A 24,295-nucleotide genomic window follows, 5' to 3' on the forward strand; every position below is an offset into this window, starting at 1 on the left:
GGCATGCAGGTGTTATTAAAATATGATGTAAATGCTTGATCATCAAGTAACTATAGACGAATCCATCACACAAGCAGGCATGCATTGTTACAGGATTTAATACAGTGTGATAAACCACAAAATAAAGATGATTTGCATTTCCAATTATGCCTTTAAAGACTAATTAGTAATAGTGAAGGCTGGTTGATCCCACTATTAATGAAATTTTAATCTCCTGAATATGTGGGCTACATCAGCATGCTTTAGAGTCATTTACGGGATTTATCAAAAAATTAAGGAAAATGCTGCCAAGATTATTCTGTCCTATTAAAAAAAGGAAGCCCATTAAACATTCAATCATGCAAATCATTGATATGAAAGGTATTTAAAGCTAATAAGTGGTTATAAAAATGGAGCATAATATGAAATGATTTAGTACATATGCAACTGAAAACATAGCACACTGTGGCACAACTCAAAGACAGGGATATTGACACTGTAAGACATGGCAAAAGGCCAAAAAAAGTAAGATAAGAGAAGAGCTTTACTATACTACGATCACAGGTAAGTCTTTTTTTTTTTTCTATACTAAGGGAAAACCCAAGGCTATGGCTCGGAGAGGCTGTGCAAACACTCATGAGATCTCCTCATCAGCAGGATGCTAATCTGTTGGTTTTGGCTTACTTAGTTGCTAGGAAATGACAATGTTACAATGTTTGGCAAACTAGTGTGTCACGTCACTTCTTTGGGAAGCCACGAGAGAAAGACGTTTATTCTAATGTACCACATCCAGCAGGAGAGCAGAGGGTCATAGGATTAACATTAACTGATTATTTAGGCTCTGCATCACTTCTTTCTGTCGGATAGAAATGCCATGTGGATTGTGCTCATTCTAATCTTTTTTTCTATTGCACTGTTTATACAATGGATTTTGGTTTCAAATGGTCACATGGATTGTGTACTGATTTTTGGGATGCAGGTGTCTAAATACAATAGTTAATAAATTGCTGTATTCTGCCATATTCTTCTGTTCAAATTAAGTCATTTCAAAGTAGAGATGCAAAATACACTAGAACCATAATCTAATATTAGATGATTTTTAATTTATCGTCATTGGCTGATATTGTATTTTTAATTGTGCACTCTAATTTGCCAAATCTGCACATTTATTTCAGTTTTGACATTTGACTGTTTGATTATTATGAAGTCGAACTTTACAGTTTAATTTCTTTACAGTAAATTGCCTACGCAAAATGTCTGTACTTAACAGTATAATAACTGTTTGTAAAAATTGTGTTGTTCATAGAATCTTCAAATTCTTCAATCTCCAGATGACCATAAACCAATTTCAGTGTTTCCAAACAGTGATGACGGCGTTTTATTGTGGGCGGATCTGGTGGCAGAAAATGGCAGTTTTAACATAGCTGTCCATGCAAGCTATCAAATAAAAGAATAAGGTGATTTTGAGTTTATATTTAAAAGTTCTAACTTTTTTTCTTGCAATTTACAGATTATATCTCACAATTTGGGTAAGAAAAGTAAACTCGTCATTCTCTCTTTTTCCCTCAGCTCAGAATCATGAGTTTATCACCCCACACTTCTGGCTTTTTTTTCCAACAGAATTGAACTTGCAATTATTGAGTTGTGTCAAAATTTACGTCCGAACTAGGAGGTAAACTTTCATTTGCAAGAAAAAAAAAAAAAGTATGAATTGTGGGTTAAAATAAGTAATGTATATGTAAAATGTTTAAATGGTCATGTGACTGTAGGGCTAATACAATATATCCCCTATGTGAATATTATATAGACCTATTGTCTATATAACTTATGCTTTAACAGTATAAATTATGCTGTCAAAAAAAGGGTAATCATAGCAGGTTTCATCCATAGTTTGTTCGTTTAAACATCTGTGCGGTTTGCTTCAAATTGCGTTTTTGATGACGATATTATATGAAAATGATTCGACAAATCTGGTACCCAAGGGCACCACAATAAAAAAATGTTTTGTCTTATTTCATGGATTTTAACTGTTTCCTTCCAATTGTTTCCAGTGTTTTTCTGCCACCACAATACGCACACAGCTACAAGTGATTTACTGTAACTCCAAATTGGTCTAAACATACCTTTCCTTGAACCTGTACTATTTAATTGAATGGAAGTGATTTATAAAAATGGGTTTAACATTTTTTTTAAATCTCTCTCTGTCTCATTTAATTTATCAGAAGTACCAAAGTACATGTGTGTGTGTGTGTGTGTGTGTGTGTGTGTGTGTGTGTGTGTGTGTGTGTGTGTGTCCATTCAGACGCACATCTGTTTGACAAGAGAAACGCTTCAGTTTCATGAAACTCATTTCTGGCTTTCATCTCTAAGTTACTTCTTAGCTTTAGCTACAATTACCTAGCAACCAAACTATCCGTACAAACCAGTTGATGAAATGTCAAAAAAAAAACTTGAATGTGTCTAAACATCACTCAATGTTCAGAAATAATGAGCTCTCGCTGGCCAGTCGTAATCAAGTATATTCATCAGTGTTAAGGAATAGTTCAACATATGCAGGTGCTTGAGCCGGTGCATGTTTGGATCTGCTCGGTCTGTTAATTAGATGGTCCTGGAGCTTGAGCACATTAGTGAGGGTTTCTGAGTCACGATGAGCAGGAAAACAGAAGGCAGAAGAAACAGATGTTGATGAGAGGTCAGAGGACTGGTCGTGGCGAGGAGTAAGCGAAGGGTTTCCAATTAGCAGTAGCTTTATTAAGTACTATAGGTGTCCATTAGTCTGCGAGCATAAGCTTGTGAAGGGCAAGTTCCTTATCTTCTACTTCTGTTAGAGAACAAGCTTATAGTGACTCTAAAAAAGGCTGCAACATACTAACAAAGGAGTCCATATAAAAATGGTTACAGTTTTGCATACTTAAAAATACATGAAAATATTTAAATGCATAATAAAAAAAAAAACTAAAATTAATGTGATCTTCACTATTTATTGGTTCAGATATATTTTTAAAAATGTAACACCACAGTTCCATTGCAACCAAACCAATATATATATATATATATATATATATATATATATATATATATATATATATATATATATATAAATATACATTTTTTTTTATTTATTATATATTTTTTATTCAATCTACTTCTATAGCCCTTTTCCATAAATACTGGTAAATACAACCTCTCTCTCTCTCTCTCTCTCTAAAATTGTCAGTGGACTCCCTACACCCAGTTACAGCTCCTGGACATCTCCTGTGCTAGAGCTTATACAGTGCCCTCCGCTAAAACTGGCACCCTCTGTAAATATGAGCAGATGTGCCTGGAGAGATTCTGTATGGTGGAATGGTCTCAGATCCCTTGTCGTGTATGTGTTTTTTTTTTTTTTTACAGCCTTCCTTGCTCACATTTACCAAGGGTGCCAATACATAGCAACTCATGATGCATTGATGTCATGTCTACCCAGAGTTGAACCCCTGACCTTGCTGTTGTTAGTGCTACGCTCTTCTAGTAGAAATACAGAAATGCCGATATAACAGTCAGTGTGACAGTAAAACCCCAATCATTTTTATAATAATAGATTTATGTCTGTTTTTAATGGCTGTTACATCCTGTTTAGCTGCTTTTGCACAGATGCCAGACATTTGTAACTTTTTTTCTTTTTTTCAAACATGAAGAGAATCTCATCAAAATGGATAAAATCTGTGTTTTATTTGTGTGCCAGCCAGTGCAGTGCAGCTGTAGACGGGTCCAGCTGAAGGTGAGGTGACTGCAGTAGTTAACTTCTGTCCATCAGACTGTATAATGAGGCAGAATCCCAGATAATGTGCCCTCTGATGCACTGCCTTTTAAAGATGGGGCGAATTGATTCCCTTTAAGTAGACTCTGCTTTTGCTATTCACACACTCACTTGATGTAAACAAACACGCACTCACACATACGAGTACAAATCTCCCTCGCTCTTTTCTATTAAGCACAGCTGACAGTCTCTGAATCCGGTGTTCAGCATCAAACTGCTCTGTAGAATGTTCTTAGTGGGAGGGTGAATGATTAAAATAACAAAAACCGTTCGAGAAACACAAACTATTTATCTTGCCAGTTCATGCACATCCAAAGTATAGAAAAAGACAGGCACTGTGACACAAATATTCATCTAACTTAAGGTACTTTTTCCAACTCTATTTTCTGAAGTTTGTAAATAAAACAGATTAATGGAGTTTGTATGTTTTACAGTTAAATACCATTGCAGTCTTATACTTCGAAATTTCATGTTTAATTCAATGTATTAATTGATGTGTCTATATAATTATGAAAACAAAAATCAATAGTAATTTCTGAATAAAAATGATTTCACCACAATTTTCTTTTTGGTGTACAGACATCATTATGACGGGCTACTTTATGAGCTGCAGCCATAAATATTTACCCCTCTGTAAAGTGTTTATTGCTAGTCCATCGCGCATCATAAATCACACATGACTTATGATGCCTGCAGAGGTAACCACATTGATGGACAGCTTTTCAGAAATCATTGTATAATGGATTCATCTTCTGGATGACTGCACAGAATGCTGAACTGGATTTATGAATATCTTTGTGGAACACAATCAAGCCCGATTCTGTTTGAAAAAATCATTAGCAGAAAAACTGTTGTTATTTACTGGCTCATGTCATTCCAAACCAATGCAGCTGACTTTCTTCCATGGAACAGATGTCCGGGTTCTGAATGTATGAGTCTTTTTTATTAGATCTTTTCAATTAATCAGTTGAACCAGTTTATCAAACCAGTCTGAATCAAGTTTGATCCAACTTTATCAAGTTTGATCTTTCCCGAAGAAAGCTATTTGTTAGTGGTCCCATTCATCGTAGCTGGCACTGGACCTCCAGAGGTACATTATGAATGAATGAATGAAAATTTTACTGAAGATAAAGGCAACAGTGAAACGTCAAGTCTGTCAGAGTGGTTAAAGAGACTCAGTCTACTTTTTCATAATGCATAAAGTGCACTTAAATGCAGGGGTTAAAGTGGTCCGGAACGGTCCGAAACTGTGTTCCGGCACGTCAGATAAATTAAAAAATAAATAGATTAATTAATATCAATGATAGAGCAATGATAGGCTATAGTTTAAAAGATGTTGCGTGTTCACTGTCAAATTGCAGCCAGCCTGGTGCTTCTGTTCTGATCTGAAGGAGTCTTTACCATGGTCTTTACGCATCAAGTAATATCACCCCCTGGTCCCACCTTCACAAACACGCTTCCCGACGTGTGTTATGTTCTCAGTCACGGTTCTCCTGTCTGATTTGAGTGCATTGCCGGTTCAACCCAAGTCGTGGTGTTTACAGTTGCTGTTCTGGCCAAAGCTAGTGGATGTTGCAGTGGAGTTAAAAGTCTAAGGTGAAGCAGGCTAATGTCAAATTTCCATAATTTAGACAGGACAACAAACACAAGTTAAAGAACGAGCAAGGCTCCGAGTTAGACTATTATTTGCAGGGCTCTGTTCATCAGCTAGTCCATGAGGAATTCACCAAGGATATTTTTGTAAACAAAAACTGAAACTACTTTTTTTTTTATCACAATAAATGAAAAACGAAACGAAACTACCAACAGTTACTGAAATAAAATAGGAATTAGCAAAAATCAATAATTGTTTTCATTATTAATAAGCTCTTTGCTGTGGCGGAAAATCTGGCCTGTGGCTGTTTAGGGAAATGCCTGTTAGCGCGTGAAGTTGCTGAGGCGATTAATCACTCAATGAAGGACCGTAACCTTGAACACATCTCTAACATTGATCATAAAAGATGCGTCTGTGGCAGTGAAATGGAAAATAACACAGATTATGAGACAGAAGTTGAACTTTAAACTTGAGCGCTGCATTTTTAGTTTCTTGTGCGAGACGCGGGTGCAACAGCAAAACAAGTCAGTCAAGCACAAAAAAGATTCTCTGAAATTAACATCACAATGACACCTCTGAGAGCTCAACTAAAAATCCAAAAGATGTCAGCACTGATGTTCATTTCTTTGGTTGGGCCTCCTGTGAATCAGTGCAATCCACAGAATATGTAAAGAAATGGGTGCTCGCAAGAAGAGCGGCTGATCACACAGCCGGTCCACAAAGGAAACCAGTGCAAATCAAGTCACAGCACCAGTCAATATGGGAGCAATTTTGAGTGGATGTGACAATAGCCACAATATTTGGACCATGATACATTATTGTTTATTGTTGTCACATACCTGGTGCCACAGTGACACTCTTGTCCCAAAAACAATTTATATATGACGATACTCAATATGTTGTCCCACGGCAAGTAATTTTTCCCTGTTGCACCTACACAAAATTTAAGGGTTCCCCCACCTGCCAAATCCCACTTCAACCACTGCTTAAATGATATAAGGAAATCTTACATGGTTTTAAATTTAAATGCAAGTTCGAACAAGGTCCGAATTGTAGACCAATAATTCATGGTTTTGTTTGCTCATCTCAGAAGCCGGCCAGATTACTTTAATGTATGTAAAGTAGTATGCAGTCTCTCTCTCTCTCTCTCCTCTTCATAACTCTGGAAGGACTATTTCAGTCTAGTGCAAAAGCTGCTTTTGAGGATGAAAAATTTGGATTCTGTTTATGTCAGCCATTTATGAATATCCGTATGATACATAATTCACACTCGAGCTATGAAATTGTATGATTCATGAAGCGTAAGTGAACAAGGAAAACAATAATCTCTTTCCTTGTAGGGAAAAATGCCAGTGCAGTTGCCTCAGCAGACACAGATGACACAGATGATGAACACAGATTATAGAGCAATATCTACACACACTAAAAACAGCACACCGCTAGATCCAGAGCGGGGAGCTGATGCAAACAAGCATTCCTTTCCCTTAATTCTTTTTAAGAAACTCAAACGGCTCATTTAAATAGTTTTCTTGCAAAAGTAAGGAACTTTCTTTAGTCAGCCATGAGAATAAAAACAGCGTGCATATGAAGCATGGGGAATAAGAGTTGCTGCTTTCATCTTGAGGCTGAAATTGGAAAATCTTGCTGATACAAAAGCAAATCAAAGCAACTTAGCAACTTGCATGCAGTCCTCCAGTTACCTGCCGACAGAGCAAGTGTATTACAGAGAGAGAGCGATGCAAGATTTAGCTATTGATTGTGATGAGGGAAATAAATTCTTGCAAAGTGTGCTGTGTTTCATCAATGCCTTGAAAAAAAAACAATTGCTATCTCAAACACCTCAGTGCTGGAGATATATATAGCACAAACAGATGCTGCCTAAAGAACACTTCATCACTCGATAGAAAAGATTACATCAGATTGCAAGAGCTTTGAATAAAGGGTCTGTACCAGCTGTGACTCATGACTGAACCTTTATTACTTCTGTTCAAGAGCAGAAAGGTGCATAATAAGTTGCTTAAAAATTGGTCTTGAAATTGAAAAAGACAAAAGGAGTCTTGAAAGACCAAAAAAAATAAAACAAGTAAATGTGCTTTCCTATTACATTAAATCCAATTTCAATATACTTTACAGTTCAAAAGTCTAGAATTAGCTTTATTAGTGAATTAGTCTGTGCAAACACTCTTAGTGCATATAATCATAGCTTAAGAACAGAAAAAACAATCAAAAACGTTTGGGGTTGGTAAGATTTTTTTAAAATATCTTTAGTCTCACCTTAGCTCTAAAATCTGTAAAGTTGTTGTATTGTTGCTATATATATATATATATATATAGCATATATATATATATATATATATATATATATATATATATATATATATATATATATATATATATATATATATATATATATATATGTTGTTTTATATATATATATATATATATATAATAACATTAGATTTTTTAAATATACTTTTATATTGCAATACATAATTTCACATACAATCTTCAAATTATTGTATAAAATAAAGATAGTATATATATATATATATATATATATATATATTTATTTATTTATTTATTTATTTATTTATTTATTTATTTTTGTTAAATGGCATCTTTGTGACTGAAGGTGAGTATCACTGATACCTAAAAAAAAAAATGGACCCAAACCTTTGACCAGTAGAGTAAAGAGCAACAAGAATCAATTACGATGCACTGAATCTTCATAGTTGCACTGAAAATATTCAGCATTATTTCACACTAAATGCAGATATTCAGCAACAAATCTCAATAACTAGAACAACCAGGCACATCATATATATCATAACAAATACAGTATACTGAAATATCATTCAGCAGATGTGGGTGAGGTTAACATTTGATCATGTCTTAGTAAGCTAACACACATTGACAGCCATAATGATTAAATGCAGCAATCACTGTAGAGCTACAATTGCAACATAAAAGCACCATTTCTGAAAACTGTATGACTCATAGATAGCAAGCCTTACAGTTGCAGGCTTCAACTAATTATGTACGTACAGTAGTTGGTGCATTGCACTCTGCAGTGGTATTAGATTATATTCCTTCATTTTTTAAAAGCTTATGCTTTTCTCTGACCTGAATTTCTGCCAAAATTATTTTAAAAGTGGGCACCTTTTGAGTTGGAACAAGTGATACACAGTGACACCTCTACTGAACTAAAAGGATTATGCATGAGAAGAGAAATAAAATAATTTCAACAAAATTGCTTTTTGTATCTTCATCCATTCAGTGAGTGTGTGTGGGTCAGTTTTTTCCTGCATTGTGGACTGAGAATCAATATATGTCCCCATTATGACAGAAAAACAAATGTGTGTGTAGATTTGGAAGATTAGCTGTCTTCCATATGGAATAAGATTGTTTATTCGGGGATGGGGTGATTTCTTATTTTGGAGTCAGGCAGTGGATGTTTCACAGGCTCGAATTCTGTGGGAAGCTTTACACACAGCCTAAAGTAAAAATTATTATAACTAGAATTGGATACCTTTGTTCATTTTTTTTAACTGCTGAGAAAATCTCAAATAAATAACCAGAAAAAGAGTGTAAAGGTAGAAAAAAGCATCCATCCATACAGTAATACAGACATACAGTAATTCATCATAAAATCTTACTTAATGCAGAGTGCCTGCTAAAGCAATATGTAAATAAGCCAAACTAATTTGAGAAAATATACTCAATTTTAAACTACAATTATATTTTTTTCTAATTAAAGCAGCAACACAAAATGAATCAAAATATATATCAGTGTTTCATTTTCATCCAGCAGAAGAGATATATGACCCTCTCTCTCTTCACACTCGTAAAAAAAATAATAATAATAATAATAATAATTGATACTAAGCAGCCCATGAAAAACATTTAATGGATCATCAATACTTCAAATTAGTGCATTCGTTCCTTTCAAGTTCCTATAATGATCTTCCGTAGATTATTTAATACTGATTTAATTTAAAGCTGTATATCAATAATTCATCAGATGATAATGTTATACTTGAGAAAATTAAAGCACGATTTTGCCAGTCATGCGGCCTTTTCAACATGCATATAACTACACAACCACAAAATACTTTATTCATGAATCGTTTTTCGAGCAATTGCAGTACAGTAACCACACTCTCATAAATACAGGTCCAATCATATCTTAGTGTTTGCTGATCATGAAACACATGGACAAACCAAGTATTAATTTCACACAATCTTCCACATGAAAACCAGCATGAATAAATGTACAACCCACAAAAATCAACCTCTGATTTGACCTTTTTCTATTTTTTTTTTTTTACAAGTTCAATCATGAAGTCATCAAAAAAAAAAAAAACAGCTGACATCCAAACTAGCTGATTTTCTTCCACTCTTATCTCTGCTAGTGTTTCTTAGCTTGCCTGCACATGCAAGGTTGACAAATTGGCTTGACCTCTTATCAAGTTGGGTCTCATATGGTTTATAAATGTTCTCGCCCACTGAGATTACAATCGGACGAGCTTGCAGTCATTACGCAAATGGAGGCACATTCTAATTGACGACATCCTCATTTGCATTGTGCGTTAATTACCCAAATCACTTAGCCGCATCTGCAAATTCTAATTAGTACCCGCAGATTCAGTGCTGCTAGATGTTTCCACCTGAAAATAAAGATGTCTTTCTCTCTGCGATGGTAAACAAAAAGCATGGTTAAATCAAGTCAAGGAACCATGAAGTGAAAATTCACCTCAGACACACCAGCCGGAATTAATCACAATCATTTCAAAAGACAAATGATTATGTCAAGGAAAACATGTGACCAAATTATGGAGATCCAAGAGGAGGGAAGACCGATAACTGGGCAAAATATGATTAGTTCATATGATTAGTTTAAAATAACAGGGAAAAAAAGCAAATGGCTTTAATGAATAGGTGAAGCCGCAAAGCAAATTGCTTTTAACGTTCCTTATAAAATGGCACGGCATTCATTACAGAAAACTTCACTACACTCTTAAAAATTAAAGGTTCTTTATTGGCAAAGGTTCAATGAAGAACCTTTAATATCCATGAACCTTTTCCAATACACAAAAGTGTCTTCCGATTATCAAACTAGCTACTCTTGTGAAAAATCCTTCTTGAAAACATTATTTTTATAAGTGTTGTAACGCAGCAATGAAGTCCCTTGGTAAAGTAGTTATCTGCTAACACAGCAGAGTTTTTTTTTTATGTGGTTGTACATCTTGCATCTGGAGATCTCTTACCTGAGAGTGAACATCTCCACAGGTGAGTACGGTGAAGCTGCAACATATGCTGACACGGTATCCCTTTGTCGAACTGGCGCGGATGGTACCAACACTGCAAAATTTGCATCCAAACGTTGCTCTGATAATTCCGGAGCAGATGGATTCTGGAATAATCTTACACTCCCGATGTGCCTCATGGGTGTAGACGTCGTCGATCCAAACAATCCCTCTTCATCCGAGTGAGCGGCGCTCTTGAACCCTAACTCCTCGGAAAGACAACCTCCCACTTCTGCAGCCCGGAGGCTGTAGTACAGCTCTACAGGCGTTCCTTCCAACAAATCCGGACTCCTCTGGCGTCCGGGGACGACGCTAGGAGGTGCAAACCACCCAGGAAGAGGCTCGAGCTCTGCAACGCAGACGCCCATGTCCCCTCGTAACCTGCAGCTCCCACGGACCTCCTGGGTTTCATGGAAGGCGAACATCTGTACGCAGGGGAGTTTGTCCACCGTGCTATAGTCGTCCCAGTCCCTCCCGGCGATATAGAACAAGACATGAACTTTGGGTTTGTTCAGGTAAATCCTTTCATTGAGAACAAATGTCTGTACTTTCCAGTTGAAGGTGAAGAGGGTTGAAGAAGCCACAAAGGAGCCAGGCATTTGGAGGAGATCCAAAGGAATAGGCTCTTCCACCGCAAGGGTCCCATATGTGGCATTGATGATGGGGGGTCTCCTGGCCTGGTGGATGAAGAACAGTTCCGTTCTGGAGAGGAAACTAGAGTTGCGCATAAAGTCCTGGGTGGCCTCCTTCAGTAAGAAAGAAGACTCCGTGTTGAGGAGCTGGTAGTTGACAGGCAGGTAAGTAGGGGAGGCATAGCGCTGAAGATTCTCCAGGATACGACAGTCTGTAACTGACACAGCAAAGAAAAGAGACGTCAGAACTAACTGGAATAGTTTCATGTGGGACTCTACACTCAGGAAAAAAGGTACAAAGGCTGTCAAAAGCTGTGCCTTTCAAAATCTGTAACCTTTGTACTGTATGTATGCATATTAGTACACTCTCAGAAAGAAAAGTACAAAACGGTACCTTTAAGGAACAAAAGCTTGTCACTGGGGTGGTACCCTCAAAGGTACATTATTGTACCTTGAGTCAAAGGAGCAAATTTGTACCTTACTTTTTTGTACCTTCTAAGGGCCAATACTGTACCTTTGAGGATCAATAATGTACCTTAGACAAAGGTACAATAAAGTACCTCTGGAAAAAGGTACAATTTTGTCCCATTAAGGTACCACCCCAGTGACAAAGCCATTTTGTACCTTTAGGTGGCAAAAAAGTTCCTTTTTATTCCCTAAGGAGTGAAAGAAAATGAAGGCAAACAACAACTAACTGCATTTTAAGACATTTATTTTAGTCCTTAAATGGAAAACAGTTTAATTCACAGATTCAATAATAATTCATCTCACAACCATACAATGTAACAACCCAAAATAAAATGTAACAATGTTTAGGATGTCATGTCTGATATAAAAACATTAAAAATAATTAATTACATTTTTTTAAGAAGCATTTCACTGACAAACTGACAACTTACTGCCACTCCAAAAACAAAATGAACAGCGATATCAGAGAATAAATACAATGGAACCATTTATATTTTCCTTCTTTCAATTTCATGAACATCACTAATAAGAACAGCAATATAGTGCAGAAAAACATGAGTTTTTTATCAAAGACCAAGCAAAACACTTTAGCACACCACACCAAAGTAAAGAGAGTAACATAACGGATAAACTAAATGACACTTGATGTGTTCTGGATTAAAAAACACAAGCTTTGAGCTCATCCACAACCCTCTACAGCCCTCCCAACACAGCTTAACATAAATGCCCCATACTAACAAACAGTTTATCATCGACACAGTATGTATCTGCTGTAGCCTTCTCTGAATGTACCGGGACAGGCTCGAGGGTTAGTGTCACGTTTTCTTTCCACTGCTGAACAAATCGGTTGAATTTGGCTTGCTTCTTAAACGACCCTTCAAAGAGGCATGAAATCATCCTCTCAGTCAATCCATAGTCCACTGCTTCTCCATCAACATCATTATCTAGACAAAAGAGAAAAGAAAAACAGCAATGTTAACCACCACTTTGGTAACAACATACAACAATTTAAAAAGGCAGACTGTAACGTTTGTGTAAGTCAATGGGGAAAAAGTTCGAGTCTAGTTCGCGCGAATGACGCAAATTGAGCGTTTCGCGCGATACGCGCGTTAAGCGCGAATGGTGCTTTTTGTGCATTTAAGCGTTTGAGGCGAATTCGCGTCTGCCGCCCGAGTTGAAAAATTTGAACTTGGGCGTCAATTCGCGCCGCGTTAACCAATCAGGAGCCTGCTAGGAGTCACTCATTCAACATGGAGAAACAACTGATGCTGTCAGTGAGCAGTCAACCAGAGCTTCATGACAAAAGTTCATATTTCAGGAGTAAAAAGGACCTAACGATATATATATATATATATATATATATATATATATATATATATATATATATATATATATATATATATATATATATATTAAAAGATTAATTGAATAAAGGACAAATATAAGAAACGTTTCGCTTTACCCCAAACGAATTACATTTTATCTTGAACCACTAGAGACATCAGAGCCAGCGGCAAATGTCAGAAGGTCTATCCGAGCTGAGGCTGCTCTCGGCGGATACATGATGATGGAGCTCCCGCTGATCATGTGGAGCTCATGTCTCCGAGATCGGCGAAACACATTTTTTAAATAGACGCTGTCTTTATAAATAAACCGCATATTTAAAGACTAAATCATACTTTCAAACAGTCACTGGCTATCGATAGTCACATTCCGCCCAAATGGCTTTGCTTTAGCTTTAAAATATTCCAGAACAAGAGACTGTTGGGCGGCAAAAAGGTTTTTTTTTTTTTTAATCGTTCTCCTCTGACGCAGTCCAGCTAGCTCACATAAGTCAGAACAAAAGATTTTTCGGCGGCAAAAACGCTTCTCATCCAACTCTGACGCAGTAGTTTTACAGCTAAGCTATAATGATGTGGAAAAAACGTTTTTGCCGCCCATTAGTCTTTTGTTCTGAAATATTTTAATATTTCACGTTAACGTTAACTTTTTGGCTGCAGAGTTGGATGAGAAGCGTTTTTGCCGCCGAGAAGTTAACGTTAGCTCGATGGTGAACTGTAGCCAAGATAGTACTGCTACTTATAATAATAATATTTATTTATGCTATTATTATATAATAATATTTTAACTAACGTTAACTAGTTAACGTTAATAATGGCAATCGTCAACGTGAGTCTAGCCAGCTAATGTTGACAGAGTATGAACTTGGCTAGCACTAACATTAACAGTAAAAGTTAACTTCCAACTTTGAATTAACACCACAAACACTGATTAAAAATTCAAATACTTTACCTTTGAATTTACTTTTCTCCTCTTCAGTGACCTCTATCCCCAAAGTAAATAACTCCGTGATTAAATCTTCCGTTGATAAATGTCGAAGGGCCATCCTCCCACCTTTGATCGACACTGACAGAGACTGACAGTTGGATCACTGTCGATTCACTCATGTATCCTTCCGCGCTGCAATATATATGCTTCCGCCGAGTCAAACTCTGGTTAGCCTGTAGCTAGATCCTTTCAATAGAACACAACTTAAAGCGTTAACAATTATTTGTCTGTTTTATTCTAATATAAATAGGGTAAATGGTTTGAAAATCAAATTCTTCAATACTGTTTGTGAATATAAATGATTACATAATCCTCATTAACATGATTAAAAATGATTCAAAGGGACATTTCACAAAAAAAAAAAAACATTCTGATTTATTTTGCCCATATCTCAAAACTTCACAGTTAATTTAGTTTGACATTATTGAGTTTGATAGTATAGGTTAACTTGTGTTTCTATATTGAGAGATGACATTTTCAGCATCCACTAATTCCTGCCATTTTATATTTAAACATTAAGGTACAAATATGTAAGGGACAAATATGTACCTTACACCTCGAAAAGCTCACAATGTACAATGGAAGGTGCATAATTGTACCTTAAAGGTGCACAATTGTACCTTAAAGATACATTTTTGTACTTTTAAGGGTACATATGCAAAGTTTGTACCTTAGGGAACAAAAATGGACCTGTATTGTACCTCTTTTTCTAACAGTGTACCCTAAAGGTACATGTTAGCACATTTTGCAAGGGTGCCACCAAAATTTTCTAGTTTGGGGTTTTAAATTCAGTGTTGCTTTCTTTTTTTCAATTTGTTGTTTTTATTTATTTATTCATTCATTTATTAATTTTTATTTTAGTTCATCAGTATCATTTATTTTTTTCCTTTTTATTTCAGTTAACACATGAGTAAAGATTCAAGTTTCAGTTTTATATAATAACAACTTTTGGTAGCAGCCCACTGACAGCTTTTTTACGTTTTTCTGTAAGTGTGTGTCTTCTAACAAGAAAGAAACACAAAGAATCTGATAATTATTTTCATGTTATAGATAATAACTGATGGCTGATATTAAAATGATATTCTATTTTGTGTAAATGAAAGAAAACAAACAAACAAAACACCTAATGAAACAGATGAATCAACACATCATAATGTAATGAAATATTATTTTCTAGATCTGCTAAAGATTTGATTTAACAGTGTAATTAAATTATCAGTGATTATCTCAAGTTAACCACTAAAATGAGATGATGGCAAATGTAAACTGTAATGAGAATGCACAAGTAAATATAACTGTGCAATACATTAAAAAAGTCTTATTTGCACCCTTGTTGTTTTCTGTAGAAAACCAATCATTAACCTGATCAGTTAAAGCAGCACCATTTATGATTAACACACTGTTGTCAGATTTGATTGCAGATGTGAAATCCTGAAATGTAATCTTGACAAAAATTTTATAGATGTAATTATTTCTCCATTTAAATTAGGTAAATTGTACTTGTATGACAAGTCTGAATATAAAAGAGCTGCCCAGAGGCATTACCAAGACAGCAGACAAGTGAACTGACTTGCCTTAAAGAGCTTTGACTAAACTGTGAACCCCAAAGAACAATTGTTGGCTATTCAGCACTTACCTGCTATAAAGCTACAAAATCTGCACAGAAACATTATATTGTGTTTTAATCTTATGTTTCAGTATCCTTAAAAACCATAAAATAGAAATCAGGTTTACCGTAATATATATATATATATATATATATATATATATATATATATATATATATATATATATATATATATATATTTTTTTTTTTTTTTTTTTTTTTATTATTATTTCTTTTGATGGAAAATGACACTGAAAGTATAAGAATTTGAAAACGTTGATGACCACCTGACTTTATGTAACAGACATCTGATTATTGTTTCAGAGAACTGGACTAAAATTAACTGAAAATAACTTTTTCAGCTCTTTCCTTAAACATATTGCATCATAAAAGAAGTGCCAAAATGATTTCCAGAGCAGGCACTGCTTGTATCTTATGTGATATCTCCCTCACTGTTTCTGGAAGACAGCACTGGCAGTGGCATGCTATCATAACCTCAATAGAAAAGCCTCCAGCAGAAACATCGATTTCACCTCAGACAGAAAGTAATATGGAGACTGATGAGACACTCTGATATGAAGAAGTGGACATAAAGCAAAACAGACACAGATAGTAGGCCCCCAAAATTTTTATCTGTGAGGGTGAACGTATGACCCATTATATATAGCACGTATCACTGCTCTGGAAACAATATTTTCAGCCAAAACACAATCTTGACAAACCAAACATAAATCCAATCCATTTATATTTAACACATAACCGATTTAGACAGTTTTCCTTCATTTTCTGAATAATGGAAATGACTGTTCAATCTATTAAATACAATTTAGTTTACAGCACTAACTGTGCAATGCTAGTTTTTCTTTTTTTTTGTGAGGGGGGGTGATCATGATTAAAAAAAAAAATCTTAAAATATGAAATTATTATTATTATTAGATTTTTTTGCTTTGCTTGTTTAAATTAGTTTTTTCTATTTTATTTAGCTATCCACAATAGGGATAACTTTAGTTCACAGTACAACTGTAAGAATACAATACTAATATTCATGATCCTGTAATTTTCAGTGTTTATTTTGGCAGGAAATAACAGCGAGCCCTATAAAGCTTATCTTTTGTTGAAAACACCTGGTCCATAAGCACTTCTCATTACAAGTTTAGAAAGATGCATGTTAAAAAAGAAATATAAAGACATAGCACTGCAACATGAACTGCTTTGAGACACTTAAAACACTGGATCATGAACTGCTCACGTGTAGAAAAACACTGTGCATTCAACCCAATCTGCATATTGCTTTAAAAGATGTAAATATTGTCCTTCTCCAACCAAATCCAATCTTAACCAATGATCTTAAAACATTTTTATCCACCCAGTGTTTTAAAGTCATATCTAAATCAATCGTTAGTCTTGACCTTTTAGCTGAAGAACATTTTGAGCTCTAATTAGGCTTCTTTCCTCTCTTACTGCACTCTGTTTTGACCAAGGATAGGGCAATGAATGACCTGCTTGTGAATCAGAAGGAATAAATTACTCTTTTAGGACGAATGGCTTTGCACACACACACATGGCAGTACACAAACACGGCTGAAAAAGGGGCATTGAAGAGGACAGCTCGTCAATGCAAAACAATCTGATTTATATAAGTGATTCTTTGAAGCAATTGAGAAGAAATACAGTGAAAAAAGGCTCCATTTTCACTGTTTGCAAGATTGATTGGCCGGTCTTGCCAAAAAGAAATAGTATTATCATAGTAAATTTAAGTTGTAACCCCATACACATGCTCCAGATGTGAAACCTTAGATACAGCACACAATGCATGCGTGGACAATAATTAACACTCGCTGACAGATGTTGTAGTCAAGTCCAGATGTTACTGGCTGTTATTTTAGTGCTAATATCTAGTTTACATACAGCACACCACAAGTCAGAATTTCCAGAATCTGGAAAAACCCAGACAGACTGCAGTGAGAAATACAGCACAATGTCTTCCTTGGCAAAAAAATAAAAAAACATCACAGATTTTAATTTATGACTTACAAGCTCGGTTGACTTTGTTTAATTTCTAGAGTGGCCAACTCAAAGAAGTTGTGAATGTTTGCTTCAAAAAAAGAGAGAGAAATTGTTAGCGTAAGTAATGAATGAGCTCAGGCTTAAATGAAATTACGAACATGACCAGCAACTCGGAAAAGGGAAGCCATTAATCAGAATCTCTTTAATGTGCTGTGTGGCAGTAATTTCAGTCCGTGCGTAATACAAAGTGAAACACTTATTTGAAAAAGAAAATGAAATATGGGAGTTGAATGCCACTAAACGTCTGCAAATTCATGCCAGTTATTTAATTTGAGTCAATTTCATTTCATTCAGTTCGGCATTAATGAAATATACAATTTCTGGGTGTTCTTTTCATGATAGTATGCATTTGAACAAGGGACAAAGGAACATTGCATTTAGTTTTGCAGGTCTATTATGAAGCATAACACAATAAACCGTTGATAAATTCTCACTGAACAATAATTAAACTAAAATGAATGGCTTCAATGTCTTATTATAAACACACAGCAAGGAAAGCCTCCAAAGCCTCTGCCTGTCAATCATCATCACCAGCTGCTTTTCTGTTCCTTTTGCTTCTTTCCCTTCGACCACACTGCTCTCAAGCTGATGGATCAACATGAGCCGCTAGTCGGCCCTTGTAGGGAGGCTCCAGACAAGGGGAAGGTCTTCTTCTGACTGCCCAAGCAGGACAAGGTATTAGGGAAGCTTGACAGGAGGGCTGCCCAGAGGAAAGCAGCCCTGGATGGAGAGGGCTTTCAGAGTCACAGCCCCCAGATCTAGTCGTAGACGAGAGCGCCCTTAATGATATGTAAGGCGATAGGAGGCAGTGTCAACCTGTCAAAGAGTGTGGTAAGAGGGCGAGATTGGAGAGTGAGGCACATAGGTGTGAGAATGAGAGGAAAGGGCAAGGTGGATGGACAAAGACTCGAGGCCAGTAAACAGATAAAGGAAGATGGTGAAAGATAGAGACAGAGACACACAGAGAGAGAGAGAGAGAGAGAGAGAGAGGTGCTGTCAGGTGTTTATTGAAGTGAAGCAGGCCTGTCTCCATGAGGGAATCGGCTGCTTAGCTTTGCAGGACTATCTAATCCCATGATGCTTTGTTCTCACTCTAGTCTTATGTCTAGAGTTGGGAACTGACAAGAATAATTAAGGATAATTTCCATTAAAAGATTTGGGTGGTTATGAGTGTCTGCAGCTCTTTTTGGTTAATCAAAATCAAAGAGTGTAGGCTGATTCCTGAACAAATGATTCTTATGAACTGATTCCTTTGAGTTAATCCAAATTCTTACGGTGTGATCAGTGTTTGATTCCTGAACAAATGACTCTTAGGAGCTGGTTCCTTGAAATGAATCAAAAACATGCAGCATGACTATAGTGAGCCACTAGTGACTTGAATAAATTAATCTTATGAGATGGATGTGTTTAATGAATCAAAAACATAAATCTGAGCAGTGCAATTAAATTCCCAAAAGAACCAAGAACACGTATGAATCAGTATTTAGGTATTTTATAAATAAAAATAAATTAATTAAATATGTTAAAATATATTCTAAATATATATATATTTTTTTGCAGATTCCATCATTTTCATCAGTCTCCATAGTAAACACTGCCATTCAAAATTTTGTAAGATTTATTGTTTTTATTTAAGCAAAAAAAAAAATATAATAATATATATATATATATATATATATATATATATATATATATATATATATATATATATATATATATATATATATATATATATATATATATATTTAGCTTTCAGAATTCATTACTCCAGGCTTCAGGGTCACGTGAGCCTTCAAATCATGCTAATATGCTTATTTGGAGCTTAAGAAATATTGATTATCCTCAATGTTGAAAATAGTGGCTTTTTTCTCGGGATTCTTAGATGAAAGTTCAAAAGAACAGCATTTATTTGAAATAAAAAAATACCTTTATTATTTATTTATTTACTTTTGACCAATTTAATGCTTCCCTGTTGAACAAAAATATAATATAATTCATTTAAGTTAGAAAAATCTCTCTGAAACCAAACCTGTTAATTTAATTTAATTTAATTTAATTTAATTTAATTTAATTTAATTTAATTTAATTTAATTTAATTTAATTTAATTTATTTTAATTTAATTTAATTTAATTTAATTTAATTTATGTACTGCATTCACACAACCTCTCTTTTCATCAAAATAATCAAACAATTATTTAGAAATAATTTAAATTATTTCTATTTTGATAAATATATTTTTCTGAAATCTGAAATGATTCACTCATTTGGCAAAAGATGCCAAAAGTTAATACATTAAGAGTTGACATTTTTCTTTCCAAACATTTATTCTCCATAAGTACTATAATAATAATAATAATAATAATAATAATGATAATAATGATACAAATAATAAACATATTAGTGAAATCATTAATAAACCATAAGTGTTCGTTTCCTCTGATTCCCATTGATATTTGGGCTTTTATAGTTCTCTTCTCACTCCACCCTACACAGTGCATACCTCCCTGGCACTCATCTCAAAGCCAAACACTCTCTTAAATAGGCTTACGCTGTTTTCCTCCAAGTCTCTACGTATTATTCCTGCCATACATTACATCAATTGTAATTAATAAGGGCTATTGACTTTGTGCTGGCCTGTCAAAAATAATTCATTGAGCTTTTGCCTTCACAAGCATCATTTAGGTAATGATATATGTGGACTCATCTTAAAACAGCCAGAAAGGCAGTTAAACGTATGCTATGAGCTGTGAGGAGAATCAATATATAATTCAACATTATGCCCATTTAAGATTCCCATAGAAATTAATGATATTGAAAAATGAGTAAGTTCATCTAGAGAGACTGCACAGAACTAATGATTTACAAAAGCAGGGCACTTTTAGAGGTCTATTTCGAAAGCCCTCAAAAATACTTCAGTGTGAAAAGCTGAGACTCCAAACCTATTCCTAAGTCATTTTTTTTTTCTCCATCTCAACAGTTTCTAGGAAATCTAGTGGCACTGCTAAGCTTTTTTGTGTTACCTAGAGAGGCACCCTGTGCAAGCACTAATCATATTTCAACCTCTCTCACAGGACGTTTTGTTAAAAGAATTGCGGTAGTGTTTTCTGCAACAGCTGCTTGGAAGTCCACATTAAGGGACTTTGCACATTAAACACAATCTAGAATGGCCTGTTTTTTTTTGCGTTCAAGGCACAGAGCAGCTGAAGTGCAACAGAAAGCGCTCTCGTTAGGGCTGCTCCGTGCCTCCCTACATCACTTGCTTCTCTTTAAGAGCTTCCACCCACAGATCACATCTTTTTTTTCGACTCCATAATTGCCTCTCATAGACAGGACTGTTGCCGATAATGAGGACTAATATGGATGTGGAGCAAATCTGTGTCAACAGTGTTCATCACTGATGTATTTAAGCATTAAAGAGCTGTCGACTGTGGAGTAAACACCGTGCGATGAGTCCTCGTTTCATTCTGTACTACCTAGACTTCACTCGAAATGCCCAAGTTGGGACTGGCTTGTCAACCTGACCTTCTCTGTACTTTAAACTTTACAACTTGAACCAGGTGTATGTGATGCTGGAAAATCATCGGGGTAATTAAAGCAGGTTTTAATACTCAACCAGCAGCTTACAGAAGCCTTGCTGCTCATAGAAGCCACTTCATTACACTAAACTCAAGGCAAATTAAGAAACATGAACACACACAGAGGAAAAACAACATACTACAGAAGGACTGTAATTACGATTGTGGAAATGAATAATGTGCTCATTAATCTACAAAACAAGATGTTGCTACTTGCCTTTGGTAAGTCTTACAGTGCTGTTGGTACAGGTTTGGTCACACGTCAGTTTAGTCAGTTTGCTTGTTGAGGTTAAAATTGCTGTACAGTATGGAACAATGGCATTCCTGGCATTCCAAAATCAAGGCAGAGTTGCATTAGCAACATTTCAGCAATATGATCAGCTATGTCTAGCATAGAGAGACAGGTAGGTAGAAAATGTGGCCACTTTTGGCAACCATGTGTATAGGTGTCCCTGGATCAGTACTATAAATTATGCATTTTCTATGTTATTCTCAAGATGGCAGCGCCAGTTCCCAAAAACGAGTTTCCTTGTCTTCGAACAGTCTCAACTTATCGCAAAATCTTTAAATAAACACTCAGAAACATATCTATGATTGACAGAGCCTTTTGGAAATCGACACGGTGTATAAACAACAGCTTTCGCAGGTGATGACTGAGAAGCTAAGAGGTCTCAGTCTACTCTTGAAGTTGAACCCCGAGCCTGCAGCCTTGCCTACTGATGATCTGCCTCGGGAGTTCACAGTCATTGTAATGTCAGAAGTTACATCCCCCCATGTGCTAACGTGAAGGAAGCGCTTCATGAGCTGTACAGTGCCATCAGTGAACAACAAAGTTCATAATAGACGTGACTTCAACCACACAAACCTAAAGAGAGTTTTGTTCTACCAATATGTGAACTTTGCAACAAGTGGATAAAACACACTGAATTTTGTCTACACAACAGAAAGAATGCATACAAGGCTGCACTTCTGAAACTCACCAAACCGGTTCAAAAACTCATCACTGTTCAGCCAGTTGATACTTCCTCAACACTACATGACTGTTTTCAGTGCAAAGACTGGAACATGTTTAAACCCAGGTCTCTCACACCAAAGGCATGCATCTTATCCACTGCGCCAACACCACCCACTTAAAATAAGATTTAGATTCATTACGAACAAACACAGAAAATCCAATGTCTTGACCACCCTGCATTCGAACCCACGACCTCACAGGTTCGGAACCAGCGCCTTAGCAGAGTGAGCCACATTAGTTGACGAAAAACAGCATTAGCCGATCTGTCCTGTAGCATCAAAAATGCAAAACGGACATATGCTCAAAAAAACATCAATCACTTCCCAGACAGCAGAGACCATCACTGACTACAAGCCCCCGCCACAGGCCTGTGATAATGGCACATCCCTCCCGGATGCTCTCAACCACTTGTATTCACAGCTTGAAACACAGAATGACACACCTGCACAAAAATTGCCCATACCTCCCAATGACCAGACTGTCTCCAGCCGACATAAGGAAGACCCTATCTAGCATTAACCCACGCAAGCCTGCGGGCCCTGGGGACATACCTAGCCATGAGAGACTTTACTGCACAGTTGACAGATGTCCTAACAGAAATCTTCAACACCTCGTTGAGCCAGGTGTACCAAAGAAATCACCAGTGTCCTGTCTAAATGTTCAAATAAAGCTTTGAAAAAGTTTAATTAAAAGGTAAACCTCACATCTCAGCCTTTAAATAAATAAAATATATAAGTCAAAATTATAATTGCTTAAATAAACCTCTGTGATCACAACAGCATTACTATTAAGAACACTTCATTTAGGTCAGCAGCTCTCAATTCCAGTCCTTGCGCCCCCCAGTTCTGCATATTTCACCCTCCTCTCACTGTTAACACGCCTGATTCAGATAATCAGCTCGTTAGAAGTGAGCTCCATGCATGAACTGTTCACATTGACATGGTCCCTATACAACAGTGGTTCTCAACCTGTAGCGCGCAGGCCGCATGCGGGCCGTCACGATTTCAGATGCAGCCCACCATTCATAACACCATTTTTGGTAACACTTTAGAATAAGGTTCCATTAGTTAATGTTAGTTAATGTATTAATTAACATGAACAAACAATGAATAATACATTTATTACTGTATTTATTCATCTTCGTTAATGTTAGTTAATGAAAATACAGTTATTCATTGTTAGTTCATGGTAATTCACAGTGCGTTAACAAGCACAACTTTTGATTTAAATAATGCATTAGTAAATGTTGAAATTAACATGAACTAAGACTTATAAATGCTGTAGAAGGATTGTTCTTGCTTAGTTCATGTTAACGAAAGTAGTTAACTAACATTAACTAATGGAACCTTATTCTAAAGTGTTACCCAATTTTAGTTTTTTTTTTTTTTACTTTCAGTTTTACAACTAATTTAAGTTTTTACATTAATACAAAAATTACTGAAAGAATATAAGCTATAGCCTAATATTTTTATGTGAAATTATTTTGTTTTTCTTATATTATTTTCAGACATGTGCAGTCCTACTCACATAACGTTCCACATTTAACGAACACATGCAATCGCTCACTTTGGCAGAATTAATTTCAAATAGTCATCAACAGCCTTTAGTTTGGTAAAATGGACCATCATAATGGACAAATTTGTTTTTAAGGGAGAAAAAAGAAACGTGGAAAATGCCAGCGAATGAACACAGTATCACTAGTGAAGGAGAGTGCTGGACTTGAAGAAGTTCAGGCAAATGGAAACACACATACTATGCAGCAATCATCCTTAATTTAAGAAATGTAGCAAAACATCTCTGGAGAGAACCTTATATTCTTAAATTCAAAAGTGCTTTCCATATTTGGATCAACAGAAGCTACATTTGTGAACGCACATTTTCTGCAATGTCTTACATCAAGTCATGCTCCCGTGCACGTCTTACAG

General features: G+C 35.7%; 1 protein-coding gene and 1 long non-coding RNA gene across 2 annotated transcripts in view; both read right to left on the reverse strand.

Moving 5' to 3' along the window:
• Positions 1-24,295, reverse strand: part of LOC128018116 (transmembrane protein 132C-like) — a 193,961-nt gene that overhangs the window by 137,543 nt on the left and 32,123 nt on the right. The window contains exon 3 of the mRNA XM_052603486.1: positions 10,640-11,528. Coding sequence (XP_052459446.1) covers positions 10,640-11,528 — 889 coding nt within the window. The remainder of the gene's footprint in view (positions 1-10,639; positions 11,529-24,295) is intronic.
• Positions 12,006-14,215, reverse strand: LOC128018401 (uncharacterized). The gene is made up of 2 exons (XR_008184868.1): positions 14,071-14,215; positions 12,006-12,722 (listed from the first exon to the last, which is right to left on the reverse strand). It is a non-coding gene; the product is annotated as an uncharacterized LOC128018401 (long non-coding RNA).

This window comes from Carassius gibelio, chromosome A8 (genome assembly GCF_023724105.1).
Source record: "Carassius gibelio isolate Cgi1373 ecotype wild population from Czech Republic chromosome A8, carGib1.2-hapl.c, whole genome shotgun sequence".
In the NCBI taxonomy this organism is placed as follows: Eukaryota; Metazoa; Chordata; class Actinopteri; order Cypriniformes; family Cyprinidae; genus Carassius; species Carassius gibelio.